The 18,446-nt window shown below is 40.6% G+C and overlaps 1 protein-coding gene across 3 annotated transcripts in view; it reads left to right on the forward strand.

The window, feature by feature from the left end:
• The window catches only part of DGKB (diacylglycerol kinase beta), a 500,939-nt gene that overhangs the window by 206,723 nt on the left and 275,770 nt on the right, over positions 1 to 18,446 (forward strand). For all 3 annotated transcript variants that reach the window (XM_043541125.1, XM_037890594.2, XM_043541126.1), the window contains 2 exons: positions 4,445 to 4,561; positions 15,937 to 16,010. In XM_043541125.1, coding sequence (XP_043397060.1) covers positions 4,445 to 4,561; positions 15,937 to 16,010 — 191 coding nt within the window. The remainder of the gene's footprint in view (positions 1 to 4,444; positions 4,562 to 15,936; positions 16,011 to 18,446) is intronic.

Consider the following 18,446-nt stretch of genomic DNA (forward strand, 5'->3'; position numbering starts at 1 on the left):
AGTAACTCTCACTCAACTTCACCCATGTCCATCAGACAAAATAATTTACAGCTACATCATTCATGCAATAAAAAAAAATAATTGAATAGAACATAGTTCTAGTATAAATGTCTCCCATCTTGAAAATAAATGTCTGCATTTTGCAAGTTCATTTATTTTAAGCATCAGCTTTGCCTAACATTAATTTAGAAGTTGTGCACCATTATTCAGAAATGTTTTTATTAAATTGTTATTATCTCTTTAAATTGCCATTTTTAGTTTCTGATAAAACCTTGGATATCATAGTAATATCCCAATTCTTGAAAACTTTCCCTTTTTAATTGTAATTAGAAAGGAACCTTCATTTAGATTTTCTTCGATAGAAGTATACAAAACATCAGTGCCAGAGAATCTGAGAGAAGATTTTTTGGCCACAAAATGTAAATTTCTTTCTGTATTTGTATTAATGCAAATATACAGTAAACAGTCAAGATGTCGATCATAGTATACATGTATCTGTACTATGGGCCAGATCCTTGTTGGTGCAATGCACGTAAAAAACCTGTGCCTAGCAGCAGGAGTGTGGAATAGAAGGTGGACAGTCCCTTATCTGCCCCTTCAAAACATTACAGAGAGGACACTCTTCTGGCCCGCCCATGACATACTCTGGTGTCCTATATGTACCTAAGATAGATGGCAGGAAGTACAGATATTGCTGAGTATAGGCGAGTGTACGTGCCAGACCAAAATAAGGCAATTCATGATCGTAAGCACACTGCAACACTCCATTAACTCTGGTTCTGCCATTCCATCCCTGCCCCAGCAACGTGACCCCACCATCAGTTGGAAAAGTGACAGCAGGTGCCTCATAATACAGAAACACTGTTTCGGTTCTGTACATTTGAGATGTTTAGAGTTGCAGTTGGGATTGATGGATGTATTGCAACACCATTTTTGAAGCAGGCATTAGATTCACTGCGGCAGTCCCTTGGGGGAAAGTCCTGTAGAAGTTAATACAGAATAAATATACATTTTTAGAAATCACTGTAAAACAATAGATTATAGTAGATAATGTCTGTTCTGTAGATTTTCATAACATCTAATGGAATTCTATAGCAGGAATATAATTTTTCAGTTATACTCTATAGGGTATAGATATGCTATAGAAAACTCCTATATTTCTGTTAAAGCCTGTAGGATTTTTCTGTTTCCAGTGTATGGAGAAATCTTACAGTATAAATGTGCAGGAGAAGCTTTCTTGTTCAGTTAGGCAAATTGTTCTCTAAACCAGACTACAAGTAATACAAGCTGGATAAAGGATATTGCTGGAAATGGAAGCATCAGCCATAGTGCCAAGTGAGGGGCTTTGCTGTTATCTGGGTCTCACGCTGGGATTAAAAAAACCATCAACAACTGTGCTTGAGGTAATCATCACTTGCTGCTTCTAGTTTGTGAATGATCAATAACAGCAGGTTTGGGTATTGTGGTAAACATCGCTTTTGTGAAGACCATTCTCAGCAATGTAAAAATACTTCTTCTCTGAGAAACAGCATGGTGTAAAAAGAGATTTTTAACAGCACATATTAGGAATAGACCTATTTTTAAAATAATTTATTTTTTCTCTGTTAAAATTATTTCCCCCTTTATATGTTGGATTTTACCCCTTTCCCTTATCTTCAGTGTTGCTCAATTTGACACTATTTAGAGTTTGAATTCTCCCCAATTCCCTGACTTCTGTCCTTAAACCATTTTTGTATATCAGCCACACATGATTTGAGCTTTGAAAATACTTCAACATCAATAGCCATATTTGATCTTTTGCACCAAGGTATTACAAAATCCTACTTAACTCATGTATTTTCTCTTCATGTAGCTCTTATTAATTTTTGAGTGATTGATCTTGCTGATAATAATTATTTCCAAAGTTGTTTAGAATGTTTCTTGTTGTGCAGAATTTGTTTTAATATTTGAAATCGTGTCTCTTCGTTCATAGCACTTCCAGATTTCCCATTTAAAAATACTAGAGTGAGTGGCACAGTGGATTTGTGCAAGGCATACCTGAGTTTAACTCTTGTGTTAGATAAAAAATGAAAATCCGATTGGTTGTCTCATCCTGGTCCCAATTTGTAAAAATCATAAAAGCCATGCACTATTGACAGTCTCGGGGCAACACAGAGAGTGTGTGTGTTTTGCAGGTCAGTGCTGAGATGCATTGCCAAGGCTGTTCAGGTAAGCTTGTACAACGCCTGGCCAACACTGTTAATCTGTCCCTTGACTAAGCATTAAATGTACTTTGATATTTAAAACAACTAAGTTACATGCCAGATTCTTGGGCCCTGTGAAGGGGCATGTCCTCACACTGGTATGGAGGAGACTAACAAGCTCTTCAGGGCATGTTCCACACTAACAAGATGTACCGTGAAGGCTTGTTCAGTCTGCAGGAGCAGGAGATTAAAAGGAGGAATTTACCACTGGAAGGGGTAGTGAACAGGAAGAAGGCTGCTCCACCAAGAGACTGAGGGTAACAGAGGTAGTCCAGCAGAGTAGGAAACCGTTCTGATTGACAGCAAAGCAATATGTCCCAGGAAGAGGGGTAGAAAGTAAACCCCATGAAGGGGTAATAGACTCTGGGAGACTAAGCCCTTAGAGCTGGATACCCAGGGGCTGTCTGAGAGACTAGCCCTCTTTCCAGACAGATCCTCCTTTCTCACAAGGGGAAGGGAAGAGGAGGAGCCAATCCTTCGTCCCTGTGCGATTGCCTCAGAAAGCTTCCCCAAGTGCTAGAGGGTAAAGAATGGACAGTGGGACCTGGGGGAGGAAGCGGGGGGCAGTCCAGGGAGCCCCTTCCCAGCCCACTATAATCCTATTGTACTGGTACAGAAGTGTAAAGCATCCAAAAGGCCAACTTAACTGGTTTCTTGAAGGTTCTTACTGTGTAGGGAAAATATCCAGCAAGTATAGAGTGCCATATCTGTTCTGTGCTATACACCCGTAGGCTCCTATTGGAGGTCAGAATGCTACTGTCCTTCAGCAATCCCTGGCTGCTGAAAGGGTCTCTTTGTGGCCATAAGCAGCCAGGTACAATTTAGGGCATCAAGAGGCAACTAGGAGCATTAATTTCTGCCAGGGCAAGAATGACCCCTGCCCAGACCCTGATTTGGGGAACACAATGATAGTATAAAGCCTCTGCTGCCCCCCAGTAAACCCCAATAACAATAGTTCTGTTCAGGCATTGTACTAAGTCGAATGCCTGTCAGCTATGCCAGAGAATCTGTGTCAAAATCTCTTACTAATTAGTTTAAACTGCTTTAGAAAGAATGGGATAAAATAATTGCAGTGAAACCCCATTGGCTTTGCTGCAAGTACTCCAGGGATTGATTTGCCCCAGTATGTAACATAAGCTGTGGCATTTAATACATTGCTTATTGAGCACAGTTGGGGGGAGTGGGGGAGTGGCACAAAAGTGCCCTTCATGTGGTTTCCTGCTGAGGTAGTTCTGTGCCAGTCTAATCCCCTGGCTAGTTTAAAGCCCCTTTGTATGTCTGGAGTGATATAAAATTAATGGAGCACAGCCCAGGATTGGGGATACAGGTTTTACGTAATCAAGATCTTCCATATCATTTTGCATTGTATTTTGTGGACATGTGAAAAAGGACATGATGGATCTATTTTATAAATAGAGTAATAAATGAATAATACAGAGTACAAGTAGAATTCTCCCTCTTTTTAATTTTAAAGGTATCACAAAGTTTGGTGAAACTAGTTGATAACAGTTGAAAATCTGGTTGTCAAATCTCACAGTATTTCTCTTTCTACAGAATTGTATCTTCTCTGTCTTTCACACACCCATATGCCCTATGTATCAATATTATCAGAAGTTGCCAACCTCTTAGAAGTCTGATGTAGGTTAGCTGTGCTCTCTGTATATTGTTTTCCTATTCCACAAAATTTATCTTTTCTAAAAGAAAATATTTCTCTTAAATCTATCTAGTCAATTTATTACAGTACCTGAAAGTATGAGTATATTTTGCCAGTGCCCAATGAAAGTGCCCTTAAAAAACTGTCTGTCCTGCATCAGAAACAGTTTTATAGAGATTAGTGATCTGTTAAAGAATTTCATTTTAAATTATTAGGAATTTATGTGATTAGCTTCCATGTTAGAGAACCTAGACCTGGCAGATGGGGATAATACAATATCAGATTATCTTTCACACCATTGCATTTGTTTTGTGATTGGACAGTTGTCATCTATCTATTGCCTAGCCTCTGTGGCACGTCTAGGCACATAAATAGATGTTGTGTGAAGTAGACAAACGTCACGTAGTGACTTGACTGAGATCTCATTTTCACTAATGTAAGATCTGAATCTTTGCCTCTAGTGGAGAAGCTCGTACGTGGCTCCACTTTGTCAGCTAGAGTAAACTTGTATTCCATGTTAAAATGCCCTTTTGTACTTTTCTTCTAGGAAAGACAGGCAACTGTGAAAAAGGAAAAGAGCTGTCCCCAGCAAATGAACAAATTGGGAGAACGGACTAAGATGCAAAGAGCAAATTCTGTCACTGTAGATGGACAAGGACTTCAGGTGTGATTGTTGTGGGTTTGTTGTTGTTGTTGTTGTTGTTGTTTTGTTTTTTATATGGGCATTTATAGATTAAGAGAAGAAAACACACTGAGCAACCTTAAAAAGGAACCATTTCCTACAGTACGATATGAATATTTCCAATACTTCTAAGTATTAGAAAACACTACAGTTTACCCTACAATAATGTAAATGTTTCCTTCTCTAAGAATGTCATCTATGCAGGATTCTCATTCCTGGTTCTCAGCTCTCTAGAATGAGACTGGTGGAACTTCCGAAACTCTTAAATTATTTTCAGCCACAAAAATGTACCAGTAACAGGCCAAAGCATGATTCAGGCCCCTCAATAGCTGATTGTACAGCTTATGTTGTCCATACTTAGTAGATAACACTAAGTTCTGTGTTTCCATTAATCTGATACATGGTGAAGGTACTCCATTTTTATGTATTTTGTAAAGCACCAGGCACACATATTCATATATATTTAGGTCAGAAGGGACCATTATGATCATCTAGTCTGACCTCCTGCACAATGCAGGCCACAGAATTTCACCCACCACTCCTGCAAAAAACCTCACACCTATATCTGTGCTATTGAAGTCCTCAAATCGTAGTTTAAAGACTTCAAGGAGCAGAGAATCCTCCATATGGAACTATATGAACAATAATAGAGTAATACCTTGTTTCTTACCAGGATTCAAGCTTGGTTGAAGGCAAGATTGCTGAGGCTTTGTCCATATGAGCCTGAGTTTATAGTAGTAGGTCAGGGAAACAACCAGAAGATATGGCAAAAGTGATATCTATGCCTTTGGTTGAGGGAGTTTGCCTGCATTTTGTAAGACAGGTTCAAAGCTTGGTGGATTTAGTGGATTCTTTACTACTTTAGGATGCCCTGCTAGTGCTAGTGATGAAAAGTACTTTTATTATTTGTTTGGCCCGGAAGCTGTTTCTTGGAATCTACGTGACCCAAATAGCCCATTAGGGTGTTTCCACTGGAATTTTCAGAAGCACTCAGGTGCAGTTTCAGGTGTTGGTTTAACTTTTAAAGTCTTAAATGGCTTGGATCATCCTGTGTACTTCAAAGTCCCCCTTTTTCCTCATGTGATGCTGCAGCAGTTGGCAGTAAAATGACTGTACCTACTTGGGCAAGGAATCTGGGTGAAGCCAAGTAGAGACAATACACCAATGTAAGGAGCCTGGGTAACAAAATGCGGGAACTAGAACTACTGGTGCAGGAAGTAAAACTAGATATTATAGGGCGAATGGAAACACAGTGGAATAGTAGTCATGTCTGGAATACAGGTACTGACAGGTATGTGCTGCTCAGGAAAGATAGAGATAAAGATAAAGATGGTGGAGTAGTATTGTATACTAACGGTGAGGTAGACTGTAAAGAAACTAGAATTGGTGTAAGGGATATAATGAAATCTGTTTGAGTCAAATCACTCTGGGGAAGAAAGGCAACAGTGGGATATAGTGCTTGCGGTCTGCTACAGACCTCCAGGATCTGATTTGGGTAAGGACAGAGACTTCTTTAATATTTTTAATGAAATAAATACTACTGGGAATTGTGTGGTCATGGGAGACTTTAATATCCCAGATATAGACTGGAGGACAAGTGCTACTAAGAATGATAGAGCCTAGATATTCCTGGATGTGATAGCCAACAGATTTCTTCACCAAATAGTCACTGAACCAACAAGAGGGAATGCTATTTTAAATTTAGTATTGGTGAGTAGCGAGAATTACTTAAAGGGCAACCTTGGTTTGAGTGATCATGACTTAATGCACTGTAAGCTAAAATTACATCTGCAACTAGGGGCCTTGATTTTAAAAGGGCAATTTAAAAAAAATTAAGGGAATTAGGGAAGTTAACTGGACTGAAGTCAAGGTACTGAATGTGGACAAAGCTTGGAATTACTTTAAGACAAACTTGCAGAAACTGTCTAGAGCCTTCATCCCAAGCAAGGGGAAAAAATTTGTAGGGAAGAGTTGCAGTCCAAACTGGATGAACAAGCTTCTCAAACAAAATATTAAGAGAAAGCAGAAAGCCTACAAGGGATGGAAGAAGAGATGGATCATAAAGGAAAGCTACTTACTGGAGGTCAGAAAGTGTAGGGGAAAAGTGAGAACTGCCAAAAGCCAAGCAGAGCTGGACTTTGCAAAGGAAATTAAAACCAACAATAAAAGGTACTTTAGCCATAGGAAGAAAACAAGGAAAGAAGTGGAACCACTATGGAGAGAGGGTGGGGTGGAGATTAAAGATAATATAGGTATGGTCCAACACCTAACCGAATACTTTGCCTCAGTTTTTAATAAGAATAATGAGGAGTTTGGGGGTGGGGGCAGTAGCAAGTGGCTAATGGGAATGAGGATATGGAAGCAGAAATTACTACACTTGAGGCAGAAGTCAAACAGCTTAATGGGACCAAATCAGGGGCCTGGATAATCTTCATCCAAGAATATTAAAAAGGAACTGGCACATGAAATTGCAAATCCAATAGCAAGGATTTTTAATAAAGGGGGTTGTACCCTGTGACTTAAGAATTGCAAATATAGTACCTATATTTAAGAAAGGAAGAAAAAGCGATCCAGAAAACTACAGTCCCATTAGTTTGACTTCAATTGTATGCAACGTCTTGGAACAAATGTTGAAAGAGAAAGTAGTTAAGGACACAGAGGTAAATGGTAATTGGGATAAAATACAACATGGTTTTACATGACCTTACAAAAGGTCAGGGCAGGACAACCCCAATCTCTCTCTCTTTTTTTTTTAAGAAGATAAGCTGATTTTCTAGACAAAGGAAATGCATTAGATCTAATCTACTTGGATTTCTAGTAAGGCATTTGATACAGTTCCACATGGGAAATTATTAGTTAAATTGGAGAAGGTGGGGATAAACACACAAATCGAAAGGTAGGTAAGGAACTGGTTAAAGGGAAGACTACAATGGGTCATACTGAAATGGGAACTGTCAGGCTGGATGGAGGCTACTAGTGGAGATCAGTCTTGGAATCAACCTTATTTAACATTTTCATTAATGATCTTGGCACAAAAAGTTGGAGTGTGCTAATAAAATTTGCAGATGTCACAAACCTGGGAGGAATTACCAATACAGAGAAGGATGAGAATATCACACATGATTATTTGGGTGACATTTAAAACTGGAGTAGAAATGGGATGAAATTTACTAGTGCAAAATGCAAGGTCATACATTTAGGGACTAACAATAAGAATTTTTGCTACAAGCTTCGGACATATCAGTTGGAAGTGACAGAGCAGGAGAAAGACCTTGTCAATCACAGGATGACTCTGAACTGCCAGTATGATGTGGGCCTGAAAAAAGGCTAATGAAATACTCGGATGCATCAGGAGAGGTATTTCCAGTAGAGAAGTGTTATTACCATCGTACAAGGCCCTAGTGAGGCCTCAGTGATGTTTCACTCCATATTCTTTATAAAAATATGCTTATGATATGAATATGACATAACTGAGATATACTTTATGCAAGATGGCTCATGTAAGATATCATTAGAAAGGTTATGATTTACTGAATGTAATTATCCAGTTTGTATGCCTGTGTCATTTCTGTATCTGAAGTTAGGAATATTAACTATGTATCTGTATTTCAAATGTGTTACTTTGGGAGTCAACTCCAACCAGCCCTTCAGGTACAACAGTGGAAAAGCCAGACAGGACTAATGGGCCATTAGCAGAGAAAATGGACCGTGAAAGAGCTTAAACAATGAGGAGACCTTGTGGCATCTTTGAGACTAACAAATTTATTTGGGCATAAGCTTTCATGGGCTATAACCCACTTCATCAGATGCATGGAGTGAAAAATACAGTAGGCAGGTATAAATACACAGCACATGAAAAGATGGGAGTTGCCTTACGAAGTGGGGGGTCAGTGCTAATGAGGCCAATTCAATCAGGGTGGATGTGGCCCATTCCCAACAGTTGACAAGAAGGTGTGAGTATCAATAGAGGGGAAATTACTTTTTGTAGTGACCCAGCCACTTTATTCAGGCCTAATTTGATGGTGTCACATTTTCAAATTAATTCCAGTTCTACAGTTTCTCACTGAAGTCTGTTTTTGGAATTTTTTATTGTTGAAGAATGGCTACTTTTAAGTCTGTTATTGAGTGTCCAGGGAGATTGAAGTGCTTGCCTACTGGTTTTTGAATGTTACAATTCTTGATGTCTGATTCGTGCCCATTTATTGTCAAGAATTGTAAGGGTTGAACCCAAGCTGGAAGAGCATCTAGCTTGTGAGTAATAATACGTGAGGTCTCAAGAGGGAGACCAGTGCAGTTGCCTTTCAAGACTTTCTGTAATCTGCCTTCAACAATATGTAGGATGAGAAATACTATTTGTAACCAATTTCTTTAGTGAAACTAGCTTAGTTTGCGTGTTTGGTTTCATTTGCTTAGTAATCTGATCTGTTCTGTCTGCTACCCCTTTTACCACTTAAAATCTGCCTTTTATAGTTAATAAAATTTGTTTTCTTTATTATTAAACCCAGTTTGTATAATTTCTAACTGGGTGGGGGAGGAGGGAAGAGGCAGATTTTATAATATATCTTTGGGTCTGCACTCCAAGGGAGGTGAACACCTGTGTGCTGGGGGCAAGTCCCTTAAGTTGAGCCTTCCCAGAACTGATCTCAATGTCTGTTTCATTCTGCAGTTGGGTGTAGCCCTGCCTGTGTGTGTGCTGGAGGAGGCTTAATAGCCTGACTCAGCAAGACAGGTAAAAAGGGTGCCCAAACTGGCATAAGAATTGGGCTCAGTGGTATGTCAGCACATCAGGTGGCATCCTAAGGAGTCCAACCTGTCACAGCCTCATCTGGAATACTGTGTGCAGTTCTATCTCCCGTGTTTAAGAAAGATGAATTCAAACTGGAACAGGTGCAGGGAAGGGCTACTAGGATGACTAGGAGAATGGAGAACCTACCTTATGAGAGGAGATTTAAGGAGCTTGGCTTTTTTATCCTAAGAAAACAAAGGCTGAGGGGAGATATGATTTCTCTCTATAAATACATCAGAGGGATAAACACCAGGAAGGAAGCGGAGTCATTTAAGTTAAGGGTCAATGTTGGCACAAAAGCAAATGGATATAAACTGGCCATCAATATGTTTAAGTTTGAAATTAGACACAGGTTTCTAACCATCAGGGGAGTGAAGTTCTGGAACAGCTTTTGAAGGGATGTAGTGGGGGCAAAAACCTAATGTGTGTCAAGAGTGAACTTGCTATGTTTGTGGAGGGGATGGTGATGATGAGCTTGCCTAAAATGCCATATGGTCCATCCACGACTGCTATTAGCAAATACCTCCAATGGCTGGAGATAGAATACAGTATGGGGCGGGCTCTGAGTTAGTACAGAGAATTCTTTCTCAGGTTTCTGACTGGTGGGTCTCACCCGTCTGCTCAGCGTCTAACTGGTCACCATATATGGAGTCAGGAAAGAATTTTCCCCCAGGTCAGAGTGGCAGAGACCTTGGGAGGTTTTCACTTTCCTCTGCAGCATGGGGCACAGGTCACTTGCTGGTTTGAACCAGAGTAAATGATGCACTTTATAACTTGAAGTCATTAAATAAAGATTTGAAGACTTCAGTAACTCAGGCAGAGGTTATGGGTTTATTACAGGGTGGATGGGTGAGGTTCTGTGGCCTGTGATGTGCCGGAGGTCAGACTAGATGATCATGTTTCAGAGTAACAGCCGTGTTAGTCTATATTCGCAAAAAGAAAAGGAGGACTTGTGGCACCTTAGAGACTAACCAATTTATTTGAGCATGAGCTTTCGTGAGCTACAGCTCACTTCATCGGATGCATACTGTGGAAATCGCAGAAGACATTATATACACAGACACCATGAAACAATACCTCCTCCCACCCCACTCTCCTGCTGGTAATAGCTTATCTAAAGTGATCATCAAGTTGGGCCATTTCCAGCACAAATCTAGGTTTTCTCACCCTCCGCCCTCCCACAAACAAACTCACTCTCTTGCTGGTAATAGCCCATCCAAAGTGACCACTGTCTTCACAATGCGTATGATAATCAAGGTGGGCCATTTCCTGCAGAAATCCAGGTTCTCTCACCCCCTCACCCCCCTCCAAAAACCACACACACAAACTCACTCTCCTGCTGGTAATAGCCTATCCAAAGTGACCACTCTCCTTACAACCTGCATGAATTAGAACAACGCTTCCTCAGCTCTCGTCCCCTAACGCCCCTTCTCTACTTGCGCTATATTGATGACATCTTCATCATCTGGACCCATGGAAAAGAAGCCCTTGAGGAATTCCACCATGATTTCAACAATTTCCATCCCACCATCAACCTCAGCCTGGTCCAGTCCACACAAGAGATCCACTTCCTGGACACTACAGTGCTAATAAACAATGGTCACATAAACACCACCCTATACCGGAAACCTACTGACCGCTATTCCTACCTACATGCCTCCAGCTTTCACCCTGACCACACCACACGATCCATCGTCTACAGCCAAGCTCTGCGATACAACCGCATTTGCTCCAATCCCTCAGACAGAGACAAACACCTACAAGATCTCTATCAAGCATTCTTACAGCTACAATACCCACCTGCGGAAGTGAAGAAACAGATTGATAGAGCCAGAAGAGTTCCCAGAAGTCACCTACTACAGGACAGGCCTAACAAAGAAAATAACAGAACGCCACTAGCTGTCACCTTCAGCCCCCAACTAAAACCCCTCCAACGCATTATTAAGGATCTACAACCTATCCTGAAGGATGACCCAACACTCTCACAAATCTTGGGAGACAGGCCAGTCCTTGCCTACAGACAACCCCCCAACCTGAAGCAAATACTCACCAGCAACCACATACCACACAACAGAACCACTAACCCAGGAACCTATCCTTGCAACAAAGCCCGTTGCCAACTGTGCCCACATATCTATTCAGGGAACACCATCACAGGGCCTAATAACATCAGCCACACTATCAGAGGCTCGTTCACCTGCACATCCACCAATGTGATATATGCCATCATGTGCCAGCAATGCCCCTCTGCCATGTACATTGATCAAACTGGACAGTCTCTACGTAAAAGAATAAATGGACACAAATCAGATGTCAAGAATTATAACATTCATAAACCAGTCGGAGAACACTTCAATCTCTCTGGTCACGCAATCAGAGACATGAAGGTCGCTATCTTACAACAAAAAAACTTCAAATCCAGAGTCCAGCGAGAAACTGCTGAATTGGAATTCATTTGCAAATTGGATACTATTAATTTAGGCTTAAATAGAGACTGGGAGTGGCTAAGTCATTATGCAAGGTAGCCTATTTCCCCTTGTTTTTTCCTCCCCCCGCCCCCCCAGACGTTCTGGTTAAACTTGGATTTATGCTGGAAGTGGCCCACCTTGATTGTCATGCACAGTGTGGGGAGAGTGGTCAGTTTGGATGAGCTATTGCCAGCAGGAGAGTGAGTTTGTGTGTGTGTTGGGGGAGGGGGGGGGTGAGAAAACCTGGATTTGTGCTGGAAATGGCCCACCTTGATTATCATGCACATTGTAGGGGGAGTGGTCACTTCGGATGAGCTATTACCAGCAGGAGAGTGAGTTTGTGTGAGTATGGGGGTGGGGGAGTGAGAAAACCTGGATTTGTGCTGGAAATGGCCCACTTTGATTTTCATGCAGGTTGTAAGGAGAGTGGTCACTTTGGATAGGCTATTACCAGCAGGAGAGTGAGTTTGTGTGTGTGGTTTTTGGAGGGGGGTGAGGGGGTGAGAGAACCTGGATTTCTGCAGGAAATGGCCCACCTTGATTATCATACGCATTGTGAAGACAGTGGTCACTTTGGATGGGCTATTACCAGCAAGAGAGTGAGTTTGTTTGTGGGAGGGCGGAGGGTGAGAAAACCTAGATTTGTGCTGGAAATGGCCCAACTTGATGATCACTTTAGATAAGCTATTACCAGCAGGAGAGTGGGGTGGGAGGAGGTATTGTTTCATGGTGTCTGTGTATATAATGTCTTCTGCGATTTCCACAGTATGCATCCGATGAAGTGAGCTGTAGCTCACGAAAGCTCATGCTCAAATAAATTGGTTAGTCTCTAAGGTGCCACAAGTCCTCCTTTTCTTTTTAGATGATCATGATGGTTCTTTTGGTTGTAAAGTCTATGGGTCTATGAGATTCTCCAGATCTGTGAGGGTTTTAGTTTTTGAACTTATTTTATAGTTCTTCCTAACAACATTTATATAAGGACTCAGATTTGGTTAATAAATTCAGTAAATATAGTAAATTGTCCATTCATATTGGTGTCCTAATTTTCTGTATGAGACACTCTGATGCTAAATTTTTGTAGTTCCGGTTAATGTGTATTTTTACTACTTAATTACACAGTAAAATAACAAATGCTTATACTTTGTTGGATCAATAATAATCCAAGACAAAATTTTTGTTTTATAATGTTGCCATCTCCCTATAAAATATATAAACTGCCATCAGTAATTTACTCAAAACAGGTGTTCAGGCAGTTTAACTTGGAAGACAAATATTTGGATCAGAAAACTTAATAATTGGCACTTATTTACTGTTTTATAGTCTCAAAACACTATATAAACATTAACAGATCCTCACAACATTTCTGTGAGATTGGTAATGTGGTCCCCATTTTAAAGAGATGTCTGGTCTTCTATTGAAAACAACGGCAAGACTTCTATTGCAGGATTGGGCCCAGATAATTTGAGTGACCTGTTCTGTGACTTCAGGAAGGCCTTCTTTAAATTAAATTAAGGCATGAAAACGTTCACTAATTTAGTCTAAATCTCAGGTTGCATTTTGAATTATCTGGAAATGTCTACATTATTTAGAAAAGTCATTTAGAAAAGCTGTAAGAAATTAATTGAAAGAGACCTTATTTTTTTCAGAATGGAATAGAATAGAAATTGATTATTAGGCTATTTAGATGGTCCAAGAACTTTTACCTATGATAATATGGTTGGACTTTGAAATATAAAATCTTTGAAAGGGAAATAATTGCATCTATGAGATTTATTTTTTTGTTTAGAAAAGTATCAAGAAAAAAACATAATCACAGAAGAAAGTGCAGGTAACTCAGTGGCATTGAGGATCTGTGCTACTTAGAGAAGACTATTAATCATAGTTAAGCACATTAATCTTACTTCTTTCTAGCTAACCAGCATAATGATCAGGATTATTATTTCTAATTAGAGGAAGTAATAGATCATGTGTAACCTTAAGATGAGTCTCATTAATTAACCTGAGTCCTAAGGGATTTCAGATAGGTAGTCCATCTTTGTCACAATGAGTATCATTGGTTTACACTTAGTTCACAGGAAAAAACATCATTGGAATTGGACTGAACAACTAAAATTGATTAAAATTATAGATAAGAAATAAATATATGACAATCCTTAATATATCCTGCAATTTTATATCCAAAGTATACTGATGCACAAACATCCAGTGCATACTCTGTATAGATATATTGGGCCTGCTTCTGGTGTTGTATTGGTTTTACACTTGGGTAACTCCATTGACTTCACTGTACTTACTCCTGATTTACCCTAGTGTAAATTAGATCAGAATCAGAACCACTCTGTATACAGTTATAGGTGGAACTGGTAGTGCTGTCTATCAGTAAGATTGCATGACACTACATTTTAAGACCTTTTTTCAATTGCTTATTGCATTATCAAACTTTAACTGAATTTTTCCATGGCGTATGTCTGTCCTAGACTGAGTATTTTGGAAGTTTTCACTGAAAAGGTTTGAGAGAGAATGAGATTAAGGAGAAATACTATTTTTTTTAACATTGTCAAAATAAAGTAGTTATTTTATTGAGAACTACTAATGCCTCTGTGCTTTGGAGCAAGCACTTGAACTTTGTTATAGAAACTGAATTTTTTGTTCAATTATGTGCTTTTTGCTGTCTCCATCAAAAATCAACCTAATCCGGCCAATTTATAAACCCCTGAAAAATCTCAATTTGCACATACTCAGTGGAGACTTGCTAGAGTTTAGCAAATAAACACCGTGAAGATTCCATCTGCACTAAATATGCTCCAGCCCAGGGCTACAGGAGCTGAGCAGAACTTTGCCATGGGGATCAGGCATAACAGCTCAGAGCAAGGACACTCTTAATTCTGGCTTTTGCTAATTTGTGAGTGCTCAACTTTACAACCTTAATATTCGTTTAAGGTGTTTTTTCATGTAATGTTTGTATAAAATGGTGTTGAGAACTTTAATGTAAAACTGTTGCTTAATGGATTGAAAAGGGATACAGGATCAGATCCTCAGCTGGTGAATATATTCATAAATTCATTCATGTCACTCAAGCTATGATAATTTACATCAGCTGAGGATATGCCTCATAATATCTGAAAGTACAGAGCAATTATATTGTCTACTAGGGTGGTGATAGTTTTGCTTCTAAGCTAAAAACTGATGTCAGTATCTATTATAGAGTACTTGTGGCACCTTAGAGACTAACCAATTTATTTGAGTATAAGCTTTCGTGAGCTACAGCTCACTTCTCCGATGAAGTGAGCTGTAGCTCACGAAAGCTTATGCTCAAATAAATTGGTTAGTCTCTAAGGTGCCACAAATACTCCTTTTCTTTTTGCGAATACAGACTAACACGGCTGCTACTCTGAAACCTGTCAATATCTATTATGTTACATCCCCAACTGAGGGAGGGGAAGCACATAGAGAGCATTCACTTCTCCAATATTAGTAGTTCTATCTTTGACTGGTACTGATTGCTACACTTTTTACAAAAAACACTTGGTTTTATGCCATTTCAATTAGTGAGGGTTAGTAACATGAAAAAAAATACGGATCATCTTGTGAAATCACCTTTAGGTTCAACATTTCACATAGTTTAGGTTCAGACACACCTGGAGACTTGGCTGAAAACATTCCCCAAAGGACTGGGAATGCTAGTTTTACTTTGTTTTAAAAAGACGCTTCTTTCTTGAGACCTTGTGTTTTCTTTATTGCTTGTCTGCCATGGCATATACCTGCTCTCTCAGATCAAAGTTATTCGTTTCTTGCATCAGCAGATGGGTACATCCTTTATTTAGCTATATAGTTTATATGTGCCAATGCTGAATTGATTTCAGTAGAACTTATGTTTAAAATGGCAGCACAGCAGTATGCCAGAGAGATAATAATAAATGACAAAATTTGTAAAAAATCAGTCAAAAGGGAATTATTGCAAATTGTGGAATTATTTCAACTGGATTACAGTTACAGGAGCACAGCCTGAGTTTGCATTAAGCTTGTTGCTTTCTGTCTACTGTAGGATAAATTGAACGCAACACACAACATTAATGAATGCATGTGTTATTCCCTACTTTTAGATCACTCCAGTTCCAGGAACTCATCCACTTTTAGTTTTTGTCAACCCTAAAAGTGGGGGGAAACAAGGAGAAAGGTATGTTCTTTTCTTCTTTTGTTTTAAAAGTTTGTCAGTCTTTCTGATATGTAGATCCTTTGTGTCAAAATGCAGTTGACAACTTGAAGAGCGACTAGTTTTGAGTGACTCTTGGAGTACATTTTAAAAATGTGATGCCTTAGATTTGGACAGCCCTAGTATTCTTTTCTGCAGAGGTATTAGTACGGTAGTTAGTGATAAGAGTGAGTTCTCTGCAATATTTTTGCTTCAAGACCCCAAATATTAACTATATCCAGTGATTTATGTATATAATTACCCCTGAGGGAATTCTGTGCCAAAAAATTAAAAATTATGCACACAATATTTTAAAATTCTGCAAATTTTATTTGTCAGTAAATAATTGTGGCTCCAGCATGGCAGTGGGGAGCATTGAGGTGGGAGATCACCCTGAAGCTCCCACCTTCTTTGGTACAGGGACTCGGCAGTGAGGCTGCACCTGACAGTGACACAATGCAAGGGCTGCACCTGCCCCAGAAACACCCCAGGGCCCTGGCCCTCTGCACTAGATGCACCAGGTGTGGGTGGGCAAGCTCAGCTCAGCAGGATCCAAGTGTGGAGAGCTTAGTGTGGGGAGATCTAGGTATGAGGTGAGAGGTTTCCATGTGGGGCAATCTGGGTACGGGTGGCTCAGTGGGAGATCTGGATGCACAGGGGCTCATTGCGGTGTTCCAAGTACAGGGGCAATGGGACTCTGTGGGGATCCAAGTGAAGGTGGTTGGGGTTCAGGAGGGCGGGTCTGGGTGTGTGGGGCTCAGTGGTGGGGTCTGGGTGCTGGGGGAGTGGGGCTTGATGGAGTAGGGGCCCATGTGCAACTGGTTGGGATCAGTGGGGTGGGGGTCTGGGTGTGGGGGGCTCGTTGGAGGGATCCATGTGTAGGGGGGTAGGGCTCGTTGAAGGGATCCCTGTGTAGGGGGTTAGGGCTTGTCAGAGTAAGGATTCAATGGGCCTGTTTAATGGGAGAGCCCCAATTGCTGCCAAGGGGATGCCACATGCCAGGCTCCTGCTTCTCCCAGCGATTCCCCTATCTCCTTTTCTTCTCCATTCCCCCCTTTCTTTCCCATTGTCTCTCCCTCTCGCCCTCCTTCCCTCATATCCCCCATCTCCTCTTACCCAGCCCCACTGCGGTTACTCACTGTTGTACACAGAAAGGTAGCATGACTGGCACTAGGACCCGGAGGCGGCATTAAGCTCCAGAGTCAGCAGAGCTCAGACGCAGCTCTGCGCTTGCAAAAGTAGCGGGGAGCAGTGGCACGTAACCACGTTTGCCCCCCAATGCCTCTTCTCTGTTTGGAGGGGGGCAATCCCACCCAAAAATGTGCCCATGGTCGCCCCCACCTCACGTGGCATCCCTTTGCTTCCCTGCCATTTTCTGCAGGAATTCTGCGGGGGGACATTTTCTGCGGAAGCGCAGTCCTGCAGAATTCCCTCAGGAGTATTATAATTTAATTTGCTCTTCTATCTCTTGTACTAATTCTGATATTTTAACAATTCTCTTTATAATTCCCATAATAGTTAGCCATTTAGGCTAATGGTCTATCAAGGAGCAATAGACATACTTTTGTTCTGATGTAAATCTACCCTTAATATGAACAATAAAAAAAGTTTTCCACCTTCATTATAATACTGGCCACAATGGCCAAGTATTATGAGGACTAAAAAAGGGAAGCGTTAGAATAATGGCTATAAAGTATTAAGTCCTGATCCTGCAAACATTTACATATCTGCTTAACTTTATGTATGTTAATAATCACATTGACTTTAATGGGACTATTCACAAGTGTTAAGTTAAACGTGTGTGTAAGTGTAGCTTAGCAGTCACACTACCCCAGCAGAGCCATGACAGAGTGGTGGCAGGGAGCCCCTTCCCACCCCCAGCTCCTCTACCGAGCTTGTGTCTGCTGGACCCACCACAAAGCAGCAAGTTTGAGAGTTAACACCCACTACGATGCATGGGGAAGCTCAGACCTCTTAAAACTATTGTGTCAGGCTGTCTGCAACGCACGCAGAAATCACTGTATCAGTTACTCTCAAGTCATATTTTCAAGATTTACTTCAAAGCCACGAGTGCTAGAAATATAATTTTATTTTCAACTAAAGCTGAAATTCTAGTGTCATCATTCAACTTCAGGAGCTAGTGTAGTGCTTGTAGTGCCAATGTCTTAATCTGGCCTTGACACTCCCAGAAGGCTAGGTTGCAGTCTTCTAGCCAAGTGCTAAATAAAGTATTCTTGGGCATTGCAGCTATTTGGATATCAAGAAGCAGCAAAGGTTCCAACAGGACTCCCAAATTGTTAGTCAAGGGAAGGAGTAAATATAACCACTGCCAGTTTTCTCCAGTTTCCCCCTCACACTCCTGAACACCAACATTACCTTAATTTTGTCTGTCTCAGCCACTCCCAGGTTTTGGCTGGATAC

Source organism: Chelonia mydas, chromosome 2 (assembly GCF_015237465.2).
Source record: "Chelonia mydas isolate rCheMyd1 chromosome 2, rCheMyd1.pri.v2, whole genome shotgun sequence".
In the NCBI taxonomy this organism is placed as follows: Eukaryota; Metazoa; Chordata; order Testudines; family Cheloniidae; genus Chelonia; species Chelonia mydas.